Source organism: Indicator indicator, unplaced genomic scaffold (genome assembly GCF_027791375.1).
Source record: "Indicator indicator isolate 239-I01 unplaced genomic scaffold, UM_Iind_1.1 iindUn_scaffold_258, whole genome shotgun sequence".
In the NCBI taxonomy this organism is placed as follows: domain Eukaryota; kingdom Metazoa; phylum Chordata; class Aves; order Piciformes; family Indicatoridae; genus Indicator; species Indicator indicator.
In genome coordinates, this window is record NW_026539321.1 from 1 (window position 1) to 18,733 (window position 18,733).

The 18,733-nt window shown below is 53.8% G+C and overlaps 1 protein-coding gene across 1 annotated transcript in view; it reads left to right on the top strand.

The window, feature by feature from the left end:
• Positions 1-4,385: 4,385 nt before the first annotated feature.
• The window catches only part of PTEN (phosphatase and tensin homolog), a gene marked incomplete at both ends in the record, with an annotated part of 34,204 nt that continues 19,856 nt past the window's right edge, over positions 4,386-18,733 (top strand). Inside the window, 3 exons of the mRNA XM_054399015.1 lie at positions 4,386-4,429; positions 9,604-9,842; positions 16,994-17,135. Of these exons, the coding sequence (XP_054254990.1) occupies positions 4,386-4,429; positions 9,604-9,842; positions 16,994-17,135 (425 nt within the window). The remainder of the gene's footprint in view (positions 4,430-9,603; positions 9,843-16,993; positions 17,136-18,733) is intronic.

Genomic DNA, 18,733 nt, shown 5'->3' on the forward strand with positions numbered 1-18,733 from the left:
TAAAGCCAGGAAGAAGCATCAGCCAGAGCTGAAGAAGCAAAAAAAAATCTCTCTAGATCGTTTTGCACATCTAGTTTAAGTCCATTATTTTTCCACTGGGATTGTTTAGAACTGTGATTATTTTCCTTTTGCCCCCCACTAGTGATTTATTTACCTTCTGCCACTTGCTGTTCAAGAACTGTGGAAAAATGTGTGAAGGCATAGCCTAAAACTGCCACACATGGAGCAGTTACTCAAGTAGGAGCCTACCTCTTGGTGTGAATGATGGTGTCAGGGAGGCTTCATCCAGCTCCAAAGGCTGCAGTCTCAGCACTGCTGGTGAGGAAAGATGAGTTCAGACCAGTCCTGAGACTGCAGGGCAGAGGACAGGGTTAGAGTCAGAGCACAACCTCCAGATGTGTTTTGCCTGCTGCAGTGACTTCTAATCATTGTGGTTCAACCTGGAGTCCTCTTCTTTTGAGGCAAGATTGTTCCCATTACCCTTTCTGAGCTGCATTTTCACTTGCACCTGGTAGGGACCCAGCACTCTGCCTGCAAGGACCAGCCCCAAGGAAAAGGATGAAAGAAATCCACTTCTTTGCCTCCTTGTAGCTTCCCCTCAGCATCTGATCTGAGCTTGTTCCCTTTCAGCATGCCACTCGTGGTGTCACAATACATCAGAGGGTGGAAGGGACCTCCAGAGATCACCCAGTCCAACCCCCTGCCAGAGCAGGGTCACCCAGGGCAGTCTGCACAGGAACACATCCAGGTGGGGTTGGGAAGGCTCCAGAGAAGGAGACTCCACAACCCCCTGGGCAGCCTGCTCCAGACCTTCAGCACCCTCACACCAAAGAAGTTTCTCCTCATGCTGAGCTGAAACCTTCTCTGTTCCACTTTGTCTCCATTGTTCCTTGTCCTATCACTGAGCACCCCCCAACAGAGCCTGGCCCCCTCCCCTTGCCCCCCAGCCCTCAGCTACTGACAGACATTGATCAGATCCCTCTCAGCCTTCTCCTCTCCACACTAAACACCCCCAGGGCTCTCAGGCTCTCTCCACAGGGGAGATGCTCAAGTCCCCAACTCCTCCTCCTGCCTCTCCCTTGGCCTCTCTCCAGCAGCTCTCTGTCTCTCCTGACCTGGGGAGCCCAGACCTGGACACAGGATTGCAGCTGTGCTCTCAGCAGGGCAGAGCAGAGGGGCAGCAGAACCTCCCCAGCCCTGCTGGCCACACTTTGCTTGCTGCCCCCAGGACCCCCTTGGCTCTCCTGGGCACCAGGGCACTTTGCTGTGCCATGCAGAACTTGCTGCCCACCAGCACTCCAAGCTCTTTCTCCATGGAGCTGCTCTCCAGCAGGGCAGCTCCTAACCTGTCCTGGTGCCTGCTGCTGTTCCTCCCCAGCTGCAGGACCCTGACCTTGTCCTTGTTGATCTCCATGAGGTTTGCCTGCAGCCAGCTCCCAGCCTGTCCTGCTCTCCTGGGATGGCAGCACAGCCTGAGGGCTGTCAGCCACCCTCCCCAGTTCTGTACCATCAGAACTTGCTGAGGGTCCCCTCAATGCCCTCAGCCAGGTCATTGATTTGATTAAGATATTGAACAGAACTGGGCCCAGCACTGATCCCTGGGGGACACCACTGGCCACAGGTGGTGAGCAAGACTGGGGTGCAACTCCAGAGTCTTCAGAAACGTTCTGTGAGGAGGAAACTGCCTGCCTGGCCTCTTGGTGTCTTTGAGAGAAGTAGAGTCACAGAAGGGTAGGGATGAAAGGCAGTGCTGGAGATGGGGTCCAACCCCCCTGCCAGAGCAGGGTCACCCAGGGCAGACACACAGAAACACATCCAGGTGGGTCTGGAAAGTCTCCAGAGGAGACTCCACAACCTCTCTGGGCAGCCTGCTCCAGAGCTCCAGCACCCTCACACCAAAGAGGTTTGTTTCCCATGTTGAGGTGGAGCATCCTGTGATGGAGTTCACACCCAATGCCCCTCCTCCTGGCACTGAGTATCACTGGAGGGAGCCTGGCTCCATCCTCCTGCCAGCCACCCTGCAGGTATTGATAGCCATTGATCAGATCCCCTCTCAGCCTTCTCTTCTCCAGGCCCAACAGCCTCAGGGCTCTCAGCCTTTCCTCCTCACACAGGTGTTGCAGTCCCTTCAGCATCCTTGTACTCTCTTGGACTCTTTCCATCCTTGGACTCTCTCCAGTAGACCTGTCTCCCTCAGAACCAGACACAAGAATCCAGATGTAGTCTAACTAGGGCAGAGTAGAGGGGAAGGAGAACCTCCCTTGATCTGCTGCAACCAGTCTTAATGTACTCCAGGGTACCCATGGCCTTCTTGGCCACAAGGACACATTGCTGTTCTCTGGAGAATTTATCAGCAGGGCCTCCCAGCTCCTTCTCCATGGAGCTGCTGCCCAGCAGGTGCTCCCTCCCCTGTGCTGCTGCAGGAGGTTGTTCCTCCCCAGGGCCAGGACCCTGCCCTTGGCCTTGGTGAACTCCATAAGGTTCCCTCTGCCCAGCTCTGCAGCCTGGCCAGGTCTGGCTGGGTGGATGGCAGCACAGCCTGAGGCTGTCAGCCTCTGCTCCCAGTTTGGGGTCATCAGCAAAGTGCCTGAGGGTCCACTCCATCAGGGTCATTGATGAACATATTGGACAAGAAAATCTGGAGCACAGTCAGTGCCTGGTGCCAGTCACCTGTGTGACAGTACTGAGAGGTCTTGTGGCTGACTGGTGGTTGGGCTGTGCTCCTGTCACTGGAGGCAGAACTCTTGTTTGGGTTGCCCTAGCTGAGGGCCTCTGAAGTCATGGAAGCAAACAGTGGTGTGGGTCAGAAGGGACCTCCAAAGCTCATCCAGTTCAAGCCCTCTGCTCTCAGCAGGGACATCAGGGTTAGAAACTGGATCCAGCTGGGCCTTGTCTCACAGCTGCCTGGTTGTATTTCATCTCCTCCTGCCTAGCCCCCAGCATTTCCCTGGGTGCTCCTCCCAAAGGCCATGCTGCAGGCTGGCTCCTGTGCTTTGCAGCTTTAGCTGTCAGCAATGTTCACCTGCCCCTGAAGCAGGATTTCTGCTCTGGGTTCCACTCCTCTGTGCTGAAAACAGCTGCAGCACTGACCAAGGAAAACATCTCATGAGGCAGGAGAAGGCAACAATTCCTTGTCAAGAGCCTGTTGCCAAGCTTGGGAAGAGCTCAGGGACCAAGGCAGCATTGCCAGCTGGTCAAAGGACACCCCTGAACTGGTTAACAACACCTTGTGACTAAAGAAGCCCCCAGGGAGGGCTGCATCAGGACTTGCACACACCCAGGAGGTACAACCTGAGAGCACAGGGAAGGTCTTGGCTCATCCCTGATGTCTGCCTTGCAGAGCACTCCCAAGATTTTCTTAGCTATGGCTGCACCCAGGACTTGCTGAATGATTGCTTGTCAGTCTTAGAACATCCACTAAAGGGTGAGCTTGGAAATCATTTCAGGTAGTAAACACAAAGGGAGCCTTGAGTCACCACCATGGTCCTAGGCAGGTGCAGGAGAGCTCCAGGAGCACTGGAATCATAGAATGCTCAGGGCCAGAAGAGACCTCCAAGGCTCATCCAGTCCAAGCCCTCTGCACTCAGCAGGGACATCCTCCACTAGATCAGGTTGCCCACAGCCCTCTCCAGCCTCCCCTTGAAGATCTCCAGCCATGGAGCCTCAACCACCTCCCTGGGCAACCTCTTGCAGTGTTCCAGCAGCCTCCTGCTGCAGAACTTGTTCCTCACATCCAATCTCCATCTGCTCTGCTCTACTTTGAAGCCATTGCTCCTGGTCCTGTCCCTGCAGGCCTTTGGGAACAGTCTCTCTGCAGCCTTCTTGGAGCCCCTTCAGGTCCTGGCAGGCTGCTCTGAGGTTTCCCTGAAGCCTTCTCTTCTCCAGGCTGAACACCCCCAGCTCCCTCAGCCCATCCTCATGGGGAGGTCCTGATGATCCTCCTCATCCCAGCAGCCAGGCTGCCATTGAGGCATCTTGATATGTTCAGAGTTCAGTCAACATCAGAGGGTCATAGCTGCCTCCTCTCTGCGTGGGAGCAGAAAGCTGCTGGAGCTGGTGATGCCTCAGTGGTAGAAAGCAGGAGTGGAGCAGTGCCTGCCTTGGGTGAAGCTCTCCTGAAGGTCACACTGAGACACTCCTGAAGGTCACACTGAGACACTGCAGTTCCCATAGGGAAGGGAGATGTAAGGGAGGGGCTTTAGGCCGCTGCAACAAGCCAGATGTTCTGTGTGTAACCTGCAGGGGAAATGTGGGCTGGTAGAGGTGATGGGCACAGATGATTCTCCCCTGGGTTGGGTTTGTGTGTTGGAAGGGGTGGCAGATGATGGGGGGTGGGTGCCTCAGAGACTCGTCTTGAACTCTTGGCTGTGTTTCTCCTTTTGCAGATGTGCTGAAAGACATTATGACACCGCCAAATTTAACTGCAGAGGTAAGTCTGTGCTCACCACTGGCTGTTCTGCTCTTGGTGGGACTTGGAAGGGACCCCTGGAGGTCATCCAGTCCAGCCCCTCTGACCCTTCAGCAGGTTGCTCAGGATCACAATATCCAGGGGGGTGCTTGGGGATCTCTCCAGAGAAGGACACTCCAGGCCTCCAGCACTCTCACACCAATTATCTTTCTCCTCCTGGGTTCCACTTTGCCCCTTGCCCCTTGTCCTGTCCCTGGGCACCACCCAGCAGAGCCTGGTCCCAACCTCTTGCCCCCCACAGCTCCTTCAGCTCTTGCTGAGCATTGCTCAGCTGCCCTCTGGGGCTGCTCTTCTCCAAGCTCAATCAGCCCCAGGGCTCTCAGCCTTTGCTCCTCACAGAGCTGCTCCAGGCCCCTCAGCCTGCCCTGGACTCTCTCCAGTAGTTCCCAGTCTCTCTTGAACTGGGGAGCCCAGAACAGGAGCCAGTGCTGTGGGTATGGTATCCCTAGGGCAGAGGGAAGGGGGAAGAGAACCTCTCTTGAGCTGCTGGCCACACTTAGGGCAGTTTCAGTTTCTGAGTTGAAGGTATAAAAGAGAAGCTGCTGAACAATAACAGAGGAGATTTTGGGCCCAAGGAATGATGTTGGATTGCTTGGAGCCGTCTGAGCCACTTGCTGTATTGGTGGTGCTTCCCAAAAGGCATCTCCCTGGCAGTTAACGGGAGCAGAATTTCCTTTCTCAGTGTTGGCAGGATGGCTTCTGTAGAGGCTGGTGTTCAATTCACTCTGCAGACCCTCTGTGAAGGTGGAAAGGGGAAAGCTTACAGAAGTCCTTTTTTGCTCTTGGTGCTGTTGAGAAGCATCGCTTCAAAATGAAGCTGGAGAACACAAACCACTCTCACTGCTGATAGAAACAAAAGCTCTGGGAGAAAAAACTGCTCTTGCTTTGAAGATGAATTCCCATCTGATTTAGATGCACAGAATGGGTTGGGTTGGAAGGGACCTTAAAGATCATCCAGGTCCAACCCCCTGCCATGGGCAGGGACACCTCCTACCAGCCCAGGTTGCTCTGGGCCCTGTCCAACCTGAGCTGGACTGGTTCCAGGAATGGAGCTTCTACAGCTTCTCTGGGCAACCTGCACCAGGGTCTCATCAGCTTCACAGGGAGGAATTTCATCCTTCTGTCTAATCTGGGTTTAGGTGAATAACAATCTGGGGTGCAGGTGAGGAATGATCTGGGTTTAGGTGAGTAATAATCTGGGTTCAGGTGAAGAGTAATCTGGGTTCAGGTGAAGAGTAATCTGGGTTCAGGTGAAGAATAATCTTGGGTTCAGGTGAAGAATAATCTTGGGTTCAGGTGAAGAATAATCTTGGGTTCAGGTGAAGAGTAATCTGGGTTCAGGTGAAGAATAATCTGGGTTCAGGTGAAGAATAATCTTGGGTTCAGGTGAGTAATAATCTTGGGTTCGGGTGAGTAATAATCTTGGGTTTGAGTGAGTAATAATCTGGGTTCAGGTGAAGAATAATCTGGGTTCAGGTGAAGAATAATCTGGGTTCAGGTGAAGAATAATCTTGGGTTCAGGTGACTAATAATCTTGGGTTTGGGTGAGTAATAATCTTGGGTTTGAGTGAGTAATAATCTGGGTTCAGGTGAAGAATAATCTGGGTTCAAGTGAAGAATAATCTTGGGTTCAGGTGAATAACTGTCTGGGTTGAGGTGAATAACAACCTGGGGTTTAGGTGAATAAGAATCTGGGTTTGAGGTGAATAAGAATCTGGGTTTAGGTGAATAAGAATCTTGGTTTTAGGTGAATAAGAATCTGGGTTTAGGTGAATAAGAATCTGGGTTTAGGTGAATAAGAATCTGGGTTTAGGTGAATAAGAATCTTGGTTTTAGGTGAATAAGAATCTGGGTTTAGGTGAATAAGAATCTGGGTTTAGGTGAATAAGAATCTTGGTTTTAGGTGAATAAGAATCTGGGTTTAGGTGAATAAGAATCTTGGTTTTAGGTGAATAAGAATCTGGGTTTAGGTGAATAAGAATCTTGGTTTTAGGTGAATAATCTGAGTTCAGATGAATAGTAATCTGAGTCTAGGTGAATAAGAATCTGGGGTTAGGTGAACAGTCTGGTTTTAGGTGAATAATAATCTGAGTCTAGGTGAATAAGAATCTGGAGTTAGGTGAATAATCTGGGTTTGGGTAAATAATAATCAGAGGGTTAGATGAGTAATCTGGTTTTAGGTGAAGAATGATCTGGGGTTTAAGTGAATAATAATCTGGGATTTAAGTGAATAATAATCTTGGGGTTAGGTGAATAATAATATGGGGGTTAGGTGAATAACAGTCTGGGGTTTAGGTGAATAATCTGGGTTTAGGTGAATAATTATCTTGGTTTCAGGTGAATAACAATCTGGGTTTAATTTGAATAATAATCTGGGGTTCAGGTGAATAATAATCTGGGGTTCAGGTGAATAATAACCTAGATCAAGATTATCTGTAAGGATATTTCCAAGCTCTTCTGAAGTGAATTCATTTCCAAGGGACCCTTTTATTTGTCCACTTAGCATGAAACACCAAAGCAAGTCATTACTTAACTTGGATATTCCTGCATCAAATTCAAGACTAAGTATTGAAAGGTCTCCTTCTTTGGACTCCTCCTGAAGGTTTTGCAGTTTCTGAAGGAACTTCCATGCTGGACGTTCTCTTCTGCTTTGCCACAGCCAAATGTTCTTGCAAGGTGTGGGAGCTTGAGTCACCAGAACTGTTCCCCATGCTGTGTTTTCCAGTGTTAGGAACCTAAATCCATGCAGGACCTGCATCTGCTCAAGCACCTGCTCAAGATTGTGCTGCTTAATGTTTTCTAAAGTTGCTTTCTGAGCTCTTAATTCCTCTGCACCAGGCCAGGGAACCTGATTTGTGTCTTTCAAGAAAGTTTCTTCAGATTTGCCTTTGAAGCCAGCCTTGGAGAGCATCTTCAGCATGCTCTTAGCACTTGGGATTTCTCAGGCTGTTCTTTCAGGACTACTTTCATGTCTTCTTTTCATGGGAACCTGACTGGATGGAGTTGAGGTAGACTGGAAGTTGGATGGACAAATTCACAGCATCTCCTAACAGCCTTTTAAATTTTTTTCTTAGAGGGTTCCAAATAAATTCCTTATTTCATTTCCACCTGCTGCAAAAAGTGACTTCTCTAAATTCATGATTCACAGCTTGCAGTGGGTTGGCAGGGACCCTCAAAGAGCATCTTGTCCAACCTCCCTGCAAGCAGCAGGGACACCTCCAGCTAGAGCAGGCTGCCCAGGGACACATCCAGGCTGATCCTGAATGTCTCCAGGGCAGCCTGTTCCAGTGTCTCCCCAGCCTCACTGTGCAGAACTCCCTCCTGATGTCCAACTTAAGTCATCTCTGCTCTAGTTCCAAGCCCTTGCCCCTTGTCCTATCCCCACAGCCCCTTCTGAACAGTCCCTCCCCAGCTTTCTTGGAGCCCCCTTCAGATGCTGCAAGGCCACCAGAAGGTCTCCTGGGAGCCTTCTCCTCTCCAGCCTGCACAACCCCAACTCTCTCAGGCTGTCTGCAGAGCAGAGCAGCTCCAGCCCTCTGCTCCTCCTCCTGGCCCTTCTCTGGACCCCTTCCAGCCCCTCCACAGCCTTCCTGGCCTAGGGGCTCCAGACCTGGACCCAGAGCTCCAGGTGGGCTCTCAGCAGAGTGGAGCAGAGGGGGAGAATCCCCTCCCTGGCCCTGCTGGCCACACTTCTCCTGCTGCAGCCCAGGCTCTGCTTGGCTCTCTGGGCTGCAAGTGCTCACTGCTGGCTCCTGCTGAGCTTCTCCTCCCCCAGCACCCCCAAGGCCTTTCCTTCAGGGCTGCTCTCCAGCCAGTCCCTGCCCAGCCTTAAGCTGCAGCTGTGCTGGAGCAACTCTCCTCTGACAACAGGCTGGGGTTGTTCAGCCTGGAGAGGAGAAGACTCCAGGGAAAACTTATTGTGGCCTTTCAGTATTTGAGAGGGGCTGCTCACAAGGAGGGGTAATGGCTTCAGACTTGGAAGAAGCTTGATTTAGATTAGACCCTAGAAAAACTCATCTCCAAGAAGGTGGTCAGGCACTAGAACAGGTTCACCAAGCCTAGAGGTGTTCAAAGGCAGCTTGGGTGAGCTTGAACAATCTGTTCTAGTAGGAGAGAGTTCCCATCTAGATGGTCTTTTAAGGTCCCTTCCAACCTCACACCAAGACAGCAAGAGAATTCTCTGCACTGTGTATAATATGGAGCTGAAAATGAGGGTCAGCAAGGATGAGAGCAGAGTCCTGCAGCTGGGCAGGAAGAATAAACTGCAGCAGGACAGGTTGGGAGGGGATCTGCTGGAGAGCAGCCCCAAGCAGAAGGAGCTGGCAGTGCTGGGGGGCAGCAAGTTCTGCCTGGCACAGCAATGTGCCCTGGGGGCCAAGAAGGCCAAGGGGGTCCTGGGCTGCATGCAGCAGAGTGTGGCCAGCAGAGCCAGGGAGGTTCTCCTCCCCCTCTGCTCTCCTCTGCCCTGCTGAGGCCACAGCTGGAATATTGCATCCAGTTGTGGGCTCCCCAGGTCAGGAGGGACAGGGATCTGCTGCAGAGAGGCCAAGGGAGGGCTGCAAGGCTGCTGAAGGGCCTGGAGCAGTGCCTGGGGAGGAGAGGCTGAGAGCCCTGGGGCTGTTCAGTCTGCAGAGCAGAAGGCTGAGAGGGATCTGCTCAATGTCTGTCAAGAGCTGAGGGCTGGGGGGCAGGAAGGAAGGCACAGGGACAGCCTCTGCTCACTTGTGCCCTGGCATAGGCCAAGGGGCAAGGGATGGAAACTGCAGCCCAGGAGGTTGCAGCTCACCAGGAGGAGGAACTTCTTGAGTGGGAGGGTGCCAGAGCCCTGGAGCAGGCTGCCCAGAGAGGTTGTGGAGTCTCCTTGTGTGGAGCCTTTGCAGCCCTGTCTGGATGTGTTCCTGTGTGCCCTGTGCTGGATTCTCTGCTCCTGCTCTGGCAGGGGCTTGGACTGGAAGCTCTCCAGAGCTCTCTTTCAACCCCTCACCTCTGAGGTACAGATTTGTCCAGCAGAGCAGGAGGTTTCTGTAGAAGTGAACCTTTCCTGGCCTGCTTGCCCCAGAGCCTGCCTTGCCCAGCTGAGCTCTCGTTTGCTGTCGCTTCCTTCCAGGGCACTGATGACTTCCTTCTCGTTGCAGTTGCACAGTACCCTTTTGAAGACCATAACCCACCACAGCTAGAGCTTATCAAACCCTTTTGTGAAGACCTTGACCAATGGCTAAGTGAAGATGACAATCATGTTGCAGCAATCCACTGTAAGGCTGGCAAGGGCCGAACTGGTGTCATGATCTGTGCGTATTTGTTGCACCGAGGCAAGTTTTTAAAGGCTCAAGAAGCCCTAGATTTCTATGGGGAAGTGAGGACCAGAGACAAGAAGGTGAGCTATGTTTCATGTTTGTTCTTCTTCTCTCCTGCCTCTCTCTTTCTCTGCTTTTCCTGTTGTAGGTCAAGCCCTTTAAGACCTCCAGAGGTCACAACCGAGGGGGTTCCTCGAAGGGCTTGACTCTGGTTGGTGTAGCTGCAACACTGCTGGCTCAGTGTGCACTTGTGGCAAAGGAAAAAGCTTTCCTAGGCTTCTAAGGATAAGCTCAACAAGAAACCATTCCTCTGGTTTGCTGATGCAGCCTGTGCTGGTCAGGAGCAAGCAGATGCCTGGCAGCTGTGAAGCATGAGTACAAAATTCCTTTCTGTCCTGCTGTGGTGTAGCAACTGCCCAGTGCTGGGTGTTCATTGCCACTGAGCCAAGTCATGGCAGCAGTGCAGGGTCCTGCAGCTGGGGCAGGGCAATCCCAGGCACTGAGAGAGGCTGGGCAGGGACTGGCTGGAGAGCAGCCCTGAAGGAAAGGCCTTGGGGGTGCTGGGGGAGGAGAAGCTCAGCAGGAGCCAGCAGTGAGCACTTGCAGCCCAGAGAGCCAAGCAGAGCCTGGGCTGCAGCAGGAGAAGTGTGGCCAGCAGGGCCAGGGAGGGGATTCTCCCCCTCTGCTCCACTCTGCTGAGAGCCCACCTGGAGCTCTGGGTCCAGGTCTGGAGCCCCTAGGCCAGGAAGGCTGTGGAGGGGCTGGAAGGGGTCCAGAGAAGGGCCAGGAGGAGGAGCAGAGGGCTGGAGCTGCTCTGCTCTGCAGACAGCCTGAGAGAGTTGGGGTTGTGCAGGCTGGAGAGGAGAAGGCTCCCAGGAGACCTTCTGGTGGCCTTGCAGCATCTGCAGGGGGCTCCAAGAAAGCTGGGGAGGGACTTTGGAGGGTGTGAGGGAGGGAGAGGAGTGGGGGGGATGGAGCAAAAGTAGAAGTGGGGAGCTGGAGATTGGCTGTGAGGAAGAAGTTGTTGGCCAGGAGGGTGGTGAGAGCCTGGCAGAGGTTGCCCAGGGAGGTGGTGGAAGCCTCATCCCTGGAGGTGTTTGCAGCCAGGCTGGAGGTGGCTGTGAGCAACCTGCTGGAGTGTGAGGTGTCCCTGCCCATGGCAGGGGGTTGGGACTGGCTGAGCCTTCCAACCCTGACAGTTCTCTGATTCTAACACTGAACCAGTCTGGTTTCAGCATCCCCTGTTCAAGAGGCTCTGGACAGTTTCCTTTAGCCAGCCTTTCACCAGCATTCTGCTGTGTTGTAGCAGATTGAAGAGCTGAGGAGTGGAATTCCTCATTCAGCATTTTCAGCCCAAATAAGAGGATTATTGTGGATGTATGCTACAGAATCAGCCAGATTGGAAAAGGCCTCAGAGATCATCAAGTCCAACCTATGACCTAACACCTCCTGACAACTACACTGTGGCTCCAAGTGCCACATCCAGTCTTTTTCTGAATACCTCCAGGGCTCTATACAAGGTGACTCCACCACCTCCCCAGGCAGTCCATTTCACTGGGCACTACAGCACAGGAAGTTTCTCCTCCACATGAGGAAAAACTTCTTTATTGTAAGCATTACAGAGCCCTGGAGCAGGCTGCCCAGAGAGGTTGTGGAGTCTCCTTGTGTGGAGCCTTTGCAGTCCTGTCTGGATGTGTTCCTGTGTGCCCTGTGCTGGATTCTCTGCTCCTGCTCTGGCAGGGGAGTGGGACTGGAAGCTCTCCAGAGGTCTCTTCCACCACCTAACATCCTGTGACCCTGTGGTCTGTGATTATTGTAGCTTGATTTTGCCTGCTGGGGTGAGGAGTTCATCTCCTCAGGTTGTCTTAAGGTGTGTGGTGATGTTTGGAGATGTGTAGTCAGTACAGTGTGTGCCAGAGGTGAATGTCCCTGCTGGCAGAGGTCTCTGCCATCAGAGTGCTGCTGGATGCTCCTTTCCAATAAAAGGAGAGTTCAGGCTGGACTTTGGCTGCCTCACAGCCAGCTGCATGAGGTGCTGCCCTTCCACTTCAGTCGGGGGGATGGGGTCTTAGAAAGCAGCCCTGAGGAAAAGGCCTTGGGGGTGCTGGGGGGGAGAAGCTGGCCAGGAGCAGGCAGTGTGAGCTTGCAGCACAGAAGGCCAAGGGCAGCCTGGGCTGCATCCAAAGCAGCACTGCCAGAGATGCAGAGAGGAGATTCTGCCACTTTGCTGTGCTCTGGGGAGACCTCACCTGGAGTGCTGTGTGCAGGTCTGGAGCCCTCAGCACAGGAAGGACCTGGAGCTGATGGAGAGGGTCCAGAGGAGGGCCAAGATGAGGAGGTTACATTCCAACTGATGAGACATAACCAGACCAGAAAGGTCCAACTGCTGAGCCTGTCTGTACCACTGACAAGCAGAGAGTTCTTGTAGCCATGAACATCTCTGAAATGAGATCTTCCTACTTCTCCTCAGAATCACAGAACAGCCCAGGCTGGGAGCTCCAAAGCTCATCCAGCCCAACCCCCCTGCACTCAGCAGGGACATCCTCCACTAGATCAGGTTGCCCACAGCCCTCTCCAGCCTCCCCTTGAAGATCTCCAGCCATGGAGCCTCAACCACCTCCCTGGGCAACCTCTTGCAGTGTTCCAGCAGCCTCCTGCTGCAGAACTTGTTCCTCACATCCAACCTCAATCTGCTCTGCTCTACTTTGAAGCCATTGTCCCAGGTCCTGTCCCTGCAGGCCTTTGGGAACAGTCTCTCTGCAGCCTTCTTGTAGCCCCTTCAGGTCCTGGCAGGCTGCTCTGAGTTCTCCCTGAAGCCTTCTCCTCTCCAGGCTGAACACCCCCAGCTCCCTCAGCCTGTCCTTATTAGAGCCTTGTTTAGCTTCACTGCAACTCCTGTCTGCAGCCAGCAGCTTTGGTTTGGTTTCAGTGTCTCTGCTGGCAGAGTTGGTTCTCCCCTGCAGGGGAGAATCCCCATGGGCAGCACAGGATCCACATCATCCCTGGGGCAGGGTTTGGAGCCAGGTGTTGCAGTTCAGGCTCTGAGAGCTTTTCCTTCCCTGATGGCCCAGATTTCAAGTGCTGCTCTCTGCTTTGACAGTTCACCACACCTTTTATATAACTGACTTCCTGACCTCAGAGGAGGCATCAAAAGAGTTTGTTTGCACCTAGGGACAAGAAAAATGGTTATTGGGTTGCTTGTTTTGTTTTGTTGGGTTTTTTTTTGGGGGGGGAAGGGAGGGAGAGTGCTTTCTTGTTGGTGTTGCTAATGGATGATGAAGGAAAACTGGCTGTAATTAGGTAGCAATTTTCCCTTGCTTAAAGCAAGCAGAGGGTGCTCATTTAGGATCACACTCAGCTAAGATCACTGTGGCCATTGATGTGGATGGCAGAGGGAGCCTCAGGAGGCTTCAGTCCTTGCCAGCAAGGAAGTCTCTTAATTGCAAGAGGAATATGACTAATTGGGCAAGGGAGCAACCTGGAGTGCTTCTGTACCAAGCTTTCCCCAAATGCCTGCTGGCTGCAGCAGCTGCATGGAGGTCTCTGCAACACTTGAGAGCTGTTGTGGGTGAGGCTGCTGCTAGACAGTCTGTCAGCCAGGGGGAGGGAGTGGGGGGAGGAAGATGTTGCACAGCTGAGTCTGAGAGTCTGTCTCTGCCCAAAAGCTGTTGGGTTTCTGTTTGGGTGACTGTTGGCCTTTGTCTGTCAGCTCTTCTGACTTCTCCATCTCCTTGTAGTGAGGGGAGCTTTGTCAGAAGGGCATGATGGAGCTGCTCTGCTCTGCAGACAGCCTGAGAGAGTTGGGGTTGTGCAGGCTGCAGAGGAGAAGGCTCCCAGGAGACCTTCTGGTGGCCTTGCAGCATCTGAAGAGGGCTCCAAGAAAGCTGGGGAGGGACTTTGGAGGGTGTGAGGGAGGGATAGGAGTGGGGAGATGGAGATTGGATGTGAGGAAGAAGTTCTTCCCCATGAGAGTGGTGAGAGCCTGGAATGGGTTGTCCAGGGAGGTGGTTGAGGCTCCACCCCTGGAGGTGTTTAAGGCCAGGCTGGATGAGGCTCTGGCCAGCCTGATGCAGTGTGAGGTGTCCCTGCCCATGGCAGGGGGTTGGGACTGGCTGAGCCTTCTGCTCCCTTCCAACCCTGACAATTCTATGATTCTATGCCTTTTCCACACCTCCACGTTTTTCCTCTGATTTGCAACACTGTCCAATTCCTGATGGTCTCCTCTGAGGCTGGGATTTTCTGGCAGGGAGCTGAGATCCCAGCAAAGCAAACTTTCAAGCTCCTTTTTGAGTCTGCTATCTGAACCAAAAACATGGGCAGTGGAGAAGGCTGCTTCAGAAGGTCATTGGAGAAGTGCTGGAGGGGAGAGGAGTTTTGTGTGATTTAGAAACAGCTGAAGGTGCTGAGGAGACAAGAAGCAACCTTTGCTTCTTGTAGTAGCAAAAGGTGAGTGTGTTTTTCCTGTGAGCAGACCAGATGCTTAAGGAATTAAAAGCACCCTGAGCTGCTTGTAGTTGATGGCTGCTGTGAGCTGGGGCAGGTACCAAGACCAACAGTTCCTAGAGATCATTGCATTGAATCAGTCAGGGATGGAAGGGACCCCAAGGCTCAGCCTGTCCAACCCCCCTGCCATGGGCAGGGACACCTCACACTGCATCAGGCTGGCCAGAGCCTCATCCAGCCTGGCTGCAAACACCTCCAGGGATGGGGCCTCAACCACCTCCCTGGACAACCCATTCCAGGCTCTCACCACTCTGATGGGGAAGAACTTCTTCCTCACATCCAGCCTGAATCTCCTCACTTCCAGCTTTGTTCCATTCCCCCCAGTGCTGTCACTCCCTGAGAGCCTAAAAAGTCCCTCCCCAGCTTTCTTGCAGGCCCTCTTGCTGTGTTGTATGTTTTGTGACCCAAATGTTGATGGACTCCTGTAGGAAAACCTTTTTGTTTTGTCTCCAGTTCACACTTGGTTTCCTTCCTGCTGCAGTTGCAAGTCAGGGTTGTTGGGTCCATGGAATTCTTTTGCTAGGAAGTTAAGTTTATGGTTTTTGTCTTTTATCACTTCTGTGTGAAAATATTGGCTGCAAGAGCTTGAAAGCTCTTCCCCTTAGTTGAAGTTTAAGGTTGATTTCAAATGGGCAATAAAAATGTTCTCTGGTTCTGTTCTGAAAGCAAGTTGTAATTCAGCTGAGAGGTCCTTCAGGTACCAGGGCCTGCAGGGACAGGACCAGGGGCAATGGTTTGAAATGAGGGCAGAGCAGACTGAGATGGGATATGAGGAACAAATTCTGCAGCAGGAGGTTGCTGGAACACTGCAAGAGGTTGCCCAGGGAGGTGGTTGAGGCTCCATGGCTGGAGATCTTCAAGGGGAGGCTGGAGAGGGCTGTGGGCAACCTGATCTAGTGGAGGATGTCCCTGCTGAGTGCAGGGGGGTTGGGCTGGATGAGCTTTGGAGCTCCCTTCCAAGCCAGAGCATTCTGTGGTTCTGTGACTGTGCAAGCACAGGGCTTGTAGTGGACTCATCACTGCTTTACAGAGGTGGCTTCTACCATTCTATGATCCTATTAGTGAAACCTTCTGCTCTGGGCTCTTGGGAAGACAATTCAGAGGCCCATGTTGTACTGAAAGGTCTTGTTGGTCTTGAGTAGAACAAATGACAGCAGCAAAGGAAATGAGAATCAGTCCTGGCTTAAACTACTGTTGCTCTGCTTAAAGATGGAGAGCATGGTCAAGGTGCCTCCTGCTGAACATCTGCCACTCCACACCCTCACAGAAAGCAGCAGCACAACACCACCTTTTACCTGCTCCTCAGGGTACCTGAAGTGGTTAAGATGTGTGCGTGGGGGGGTGGGAAATCTTCTTTCTTTGCTTCACTGCTTGAGGTGGATGTTTGGAGAAACACACTGAAGGAACTGGAAAGGCAGTGTCCTGCTGGTGGGTGCCTGCTGCTAGCTGCTGTGTGCAAACAGCTGCTCCAGTGGGCTGCAGGATGAGTGCAAGAGCTGTGGGCAGGTGTTCTAGGGCAAAGGTGAATGTCTACAGGAGGTAGGGGAACGGTTTGGATGTGGGTTAGGTCTTTGCTGGGAGTTAGGGTGCCTGGGATGCTCCACAGTAAAGAAGTGCCACAGGTGACTGCACTGGAAAGCTGCATGGCTGTGTCTGTGCAGGGGAGGAAGCAGTGCAGCTCTCAGCTGCTCTCTGGGCTTTGTGCTGGGCTGCAGTGGAGCTGCTGCTGAGGTGTGCTCAGCATAAACCACAGTGGTTTACTCCAAGTGCTTCAGCTGCCTTTGCATTCATGGCTTACTTGCCTTGAGTTATCTTTGGCCAGCAGGTTTGCTGATGGCACCAAGCTGGGAGCAGTGGGCAGAGCCCTCAGGCTGTGCTGCCATTCAGGCAGAGCTGGGCAGGCTGAGAGCTGGGCAGGGAGCAATGGAATGAAAGCCACCAAGGGCAAGGGCAGAGTCTGGCAGCTGGCAAAGAACAAGGCCAGGGAGCAGGAGAGGTTGGGGAGTGAGCTGCTGGAGAGCAGGGCAGGGGAAAGGGCCCTGGGGGTGCTGGGGGATGGGAGGTTGCCCAGGAGCCAGCAATGTGCTCTGGTGGCCAAGAAGGCCAAGGGCAGCCTGGGCTGCATCAGAAGGGCTGTGGGGAGGAGGGCAGAGAGGTTCTGCTGCCCCTCTGCTCTGCCTGCTGAGGCCACAGCTGGAATCCTGTGTCCAGTTCTGGGCCCCTCAGCTCAGGAAGGACCTCAGGGAAGTGCTTGAGAGAGTCCATCCCAGAGCCCCAGAGCTGCTGCAGGCAGTGGAAGATCTTCCTCAGGAGGAGAGCCTGAGGGAGCTGAGGGCTCTGGAGCTTGGAGAGGAGGAGCCTGAGGGCTGCCCTCATGGCTGGGGAGAAAGATGTGCAGGGCTGGAGCCAGGCCAAGGAGCACTGGGGGCAAGCTGGAGCAGAGGAGGTGCCAGGGGAAGAGGAGGGAAAAGTTTGTCCCTGGGAGGGTGCTGGAGCCTGGAGCAGGCTGCCCAGAGAGGTTGTGGAGTCTCCTGCTCTGGAGCCTTTCCAACCCCCCTGGCTGTGTTCTGTGTGCCCTGCCCTGGGTGCTCCTGCCCTGGCAGGGGTTGGGCTGGGGGAGCTCTGGAGGTCCCTCCCCACCCCATGCTGGGGTTCATGGTGGGAGCTGTGTCAGTGCTGCTCAGCAGGGCTGCTGCTGGGTTCTGATGTCTGTTTCCCCTCTGTTTAGGGAGTGACCATTCCCAGCCAGAGACGTTATGTCTACTACTACAGCTACCTGCTAAAGAACCACCTGGACTACAGACCTGTGGCACTGCTCTTCCACAAGATGATGTTTGAAACAATTCCCATGTTCAGCAGCGGAACTTGCAGTGAGTACCTTCCTGGCAGCCCCTCCCCCACCCCCCTCAGCTCTCCAGGGAACCTTCTCAGCCTTGCAGCTGGGCTTGGGGAGCTCTGTGAGGGCCAAGGGCAGCCTGGGCTGGGTCTGAATCAGCATGGGCAGAGCTGGAGAGAGGTGATCCTGCCCCTCTGCTCTGGGGGGACCTCACCTGCAGGGCTGTGTCCTCAACACAAGGAGGACATGGGGCTGATGGAGAGGGTCCAGAGGAGGCCACAAAGATGATCAGAGAACCTCTCCTATGGGGACAGGCTGGAAAAATTGAGGCTGTACAGCCTGGAGAAAGGAGGGCTCCAGGCAGACCTCAGAGCTGCATTTCAGTATCTGCAGGGGACCCCCAGGCAGGCTGGGGAGGGACTGTTCAGAAGGGGCTGTGGGGATAGGCTGAGGGACAAGGGTTTGGAAGTGGAGCAGGGCAGAGTTAGGTTGGACATCAGGAGGGAGTTCTGCACAGTGAGGCTGGGGAGAGACTGGCACAGGCTGCCCAGGGAGGGGGTTGAGGCTCCATGCCTGCAGACATTCAAGCTCAGCCTGGCTGTGTCCCTGGGCAGCCTGCTCTGGTTGGAGGAGTCCCTGCTGCCTGCAGGGGGGTTGGACAGGATGCCCTTGGAGGCTCCCTTCCAGCCCAGTGCCAGCTGTGAAGCTGTGATGGTTCCCATTCTGTTAGCTGCCATGAAGGCCTGCACATGGAAGGTCATGCTTCAGCTCTTCACTTCCCCAAGCCTGCTGTGTTAGTGTGGCCATTAGCATCCTGCCAGGTGGAGCAGGCTGAGGTCTGCTAAGGACTTGCCTGATTGTTTCACTGCAGTCTGAAACTGGAAGGGTTCACCAGAACTTTCCTTTCTTGAAGCTAAGCTGTGCCATAGATCTGTTGAGAGATTTGCTGCTTTTTTATTGGAAGACATTTTTAATCTTTCAACTCGTGGGGAGCATGAATTGCTAACAAACCTTTGCTTAATGATGTGTTGGCTTCAAATGCAGCAGCATCCTTCTTGCCATGGTGTTCAAAAAGTAAGGCATGGGCTCACACAGTGCTTTGGATTGGAAGGGACCTCTCAAGCTCCCCCAGTCCACCCCCCTGCAGCCAGCAGGGCCATCCCCACCCAGAGCAGCTCACAGCCCCAAACACCCTGACCTGCACTGCTGCCAGCCTGGGGCAGCTCCCACCTCTCTGGGCAGCCTGGGCCAGGCTCTCCCCACCCTCAGCCTCAAACATTTCTCCTTCTCTGCACTCTTAACCTCCCTCTTTGAGTCCAAACCATCCCCCCTTGGCCTGGCACAAGAGGTCCTGCTCAGAAGTCTGTCCCCAGCTTTCTGCTGGGCCCTTGGAGCACTGCAAGGCCACCAGAAGGTCTCCCTGGAGCCTTCTCCTCTGCAGGCTGCCCAAGCCCAACTCTCCCAGCCTGGCCTCCCAGCAGAGCCCTTCCAGCCCTGCCAGCATTGCTGTGGCCTCCTCTGGCCCTGCTCCAGCAGCTCCCTGGCTGTGCTGAGGGCTCCAGAGCTGCCCCAGCACTGCAGGGAGGGTCTGAGCAGAGCACAGCAGAGGGGCAGAATCCCCTCCCTGCCCCT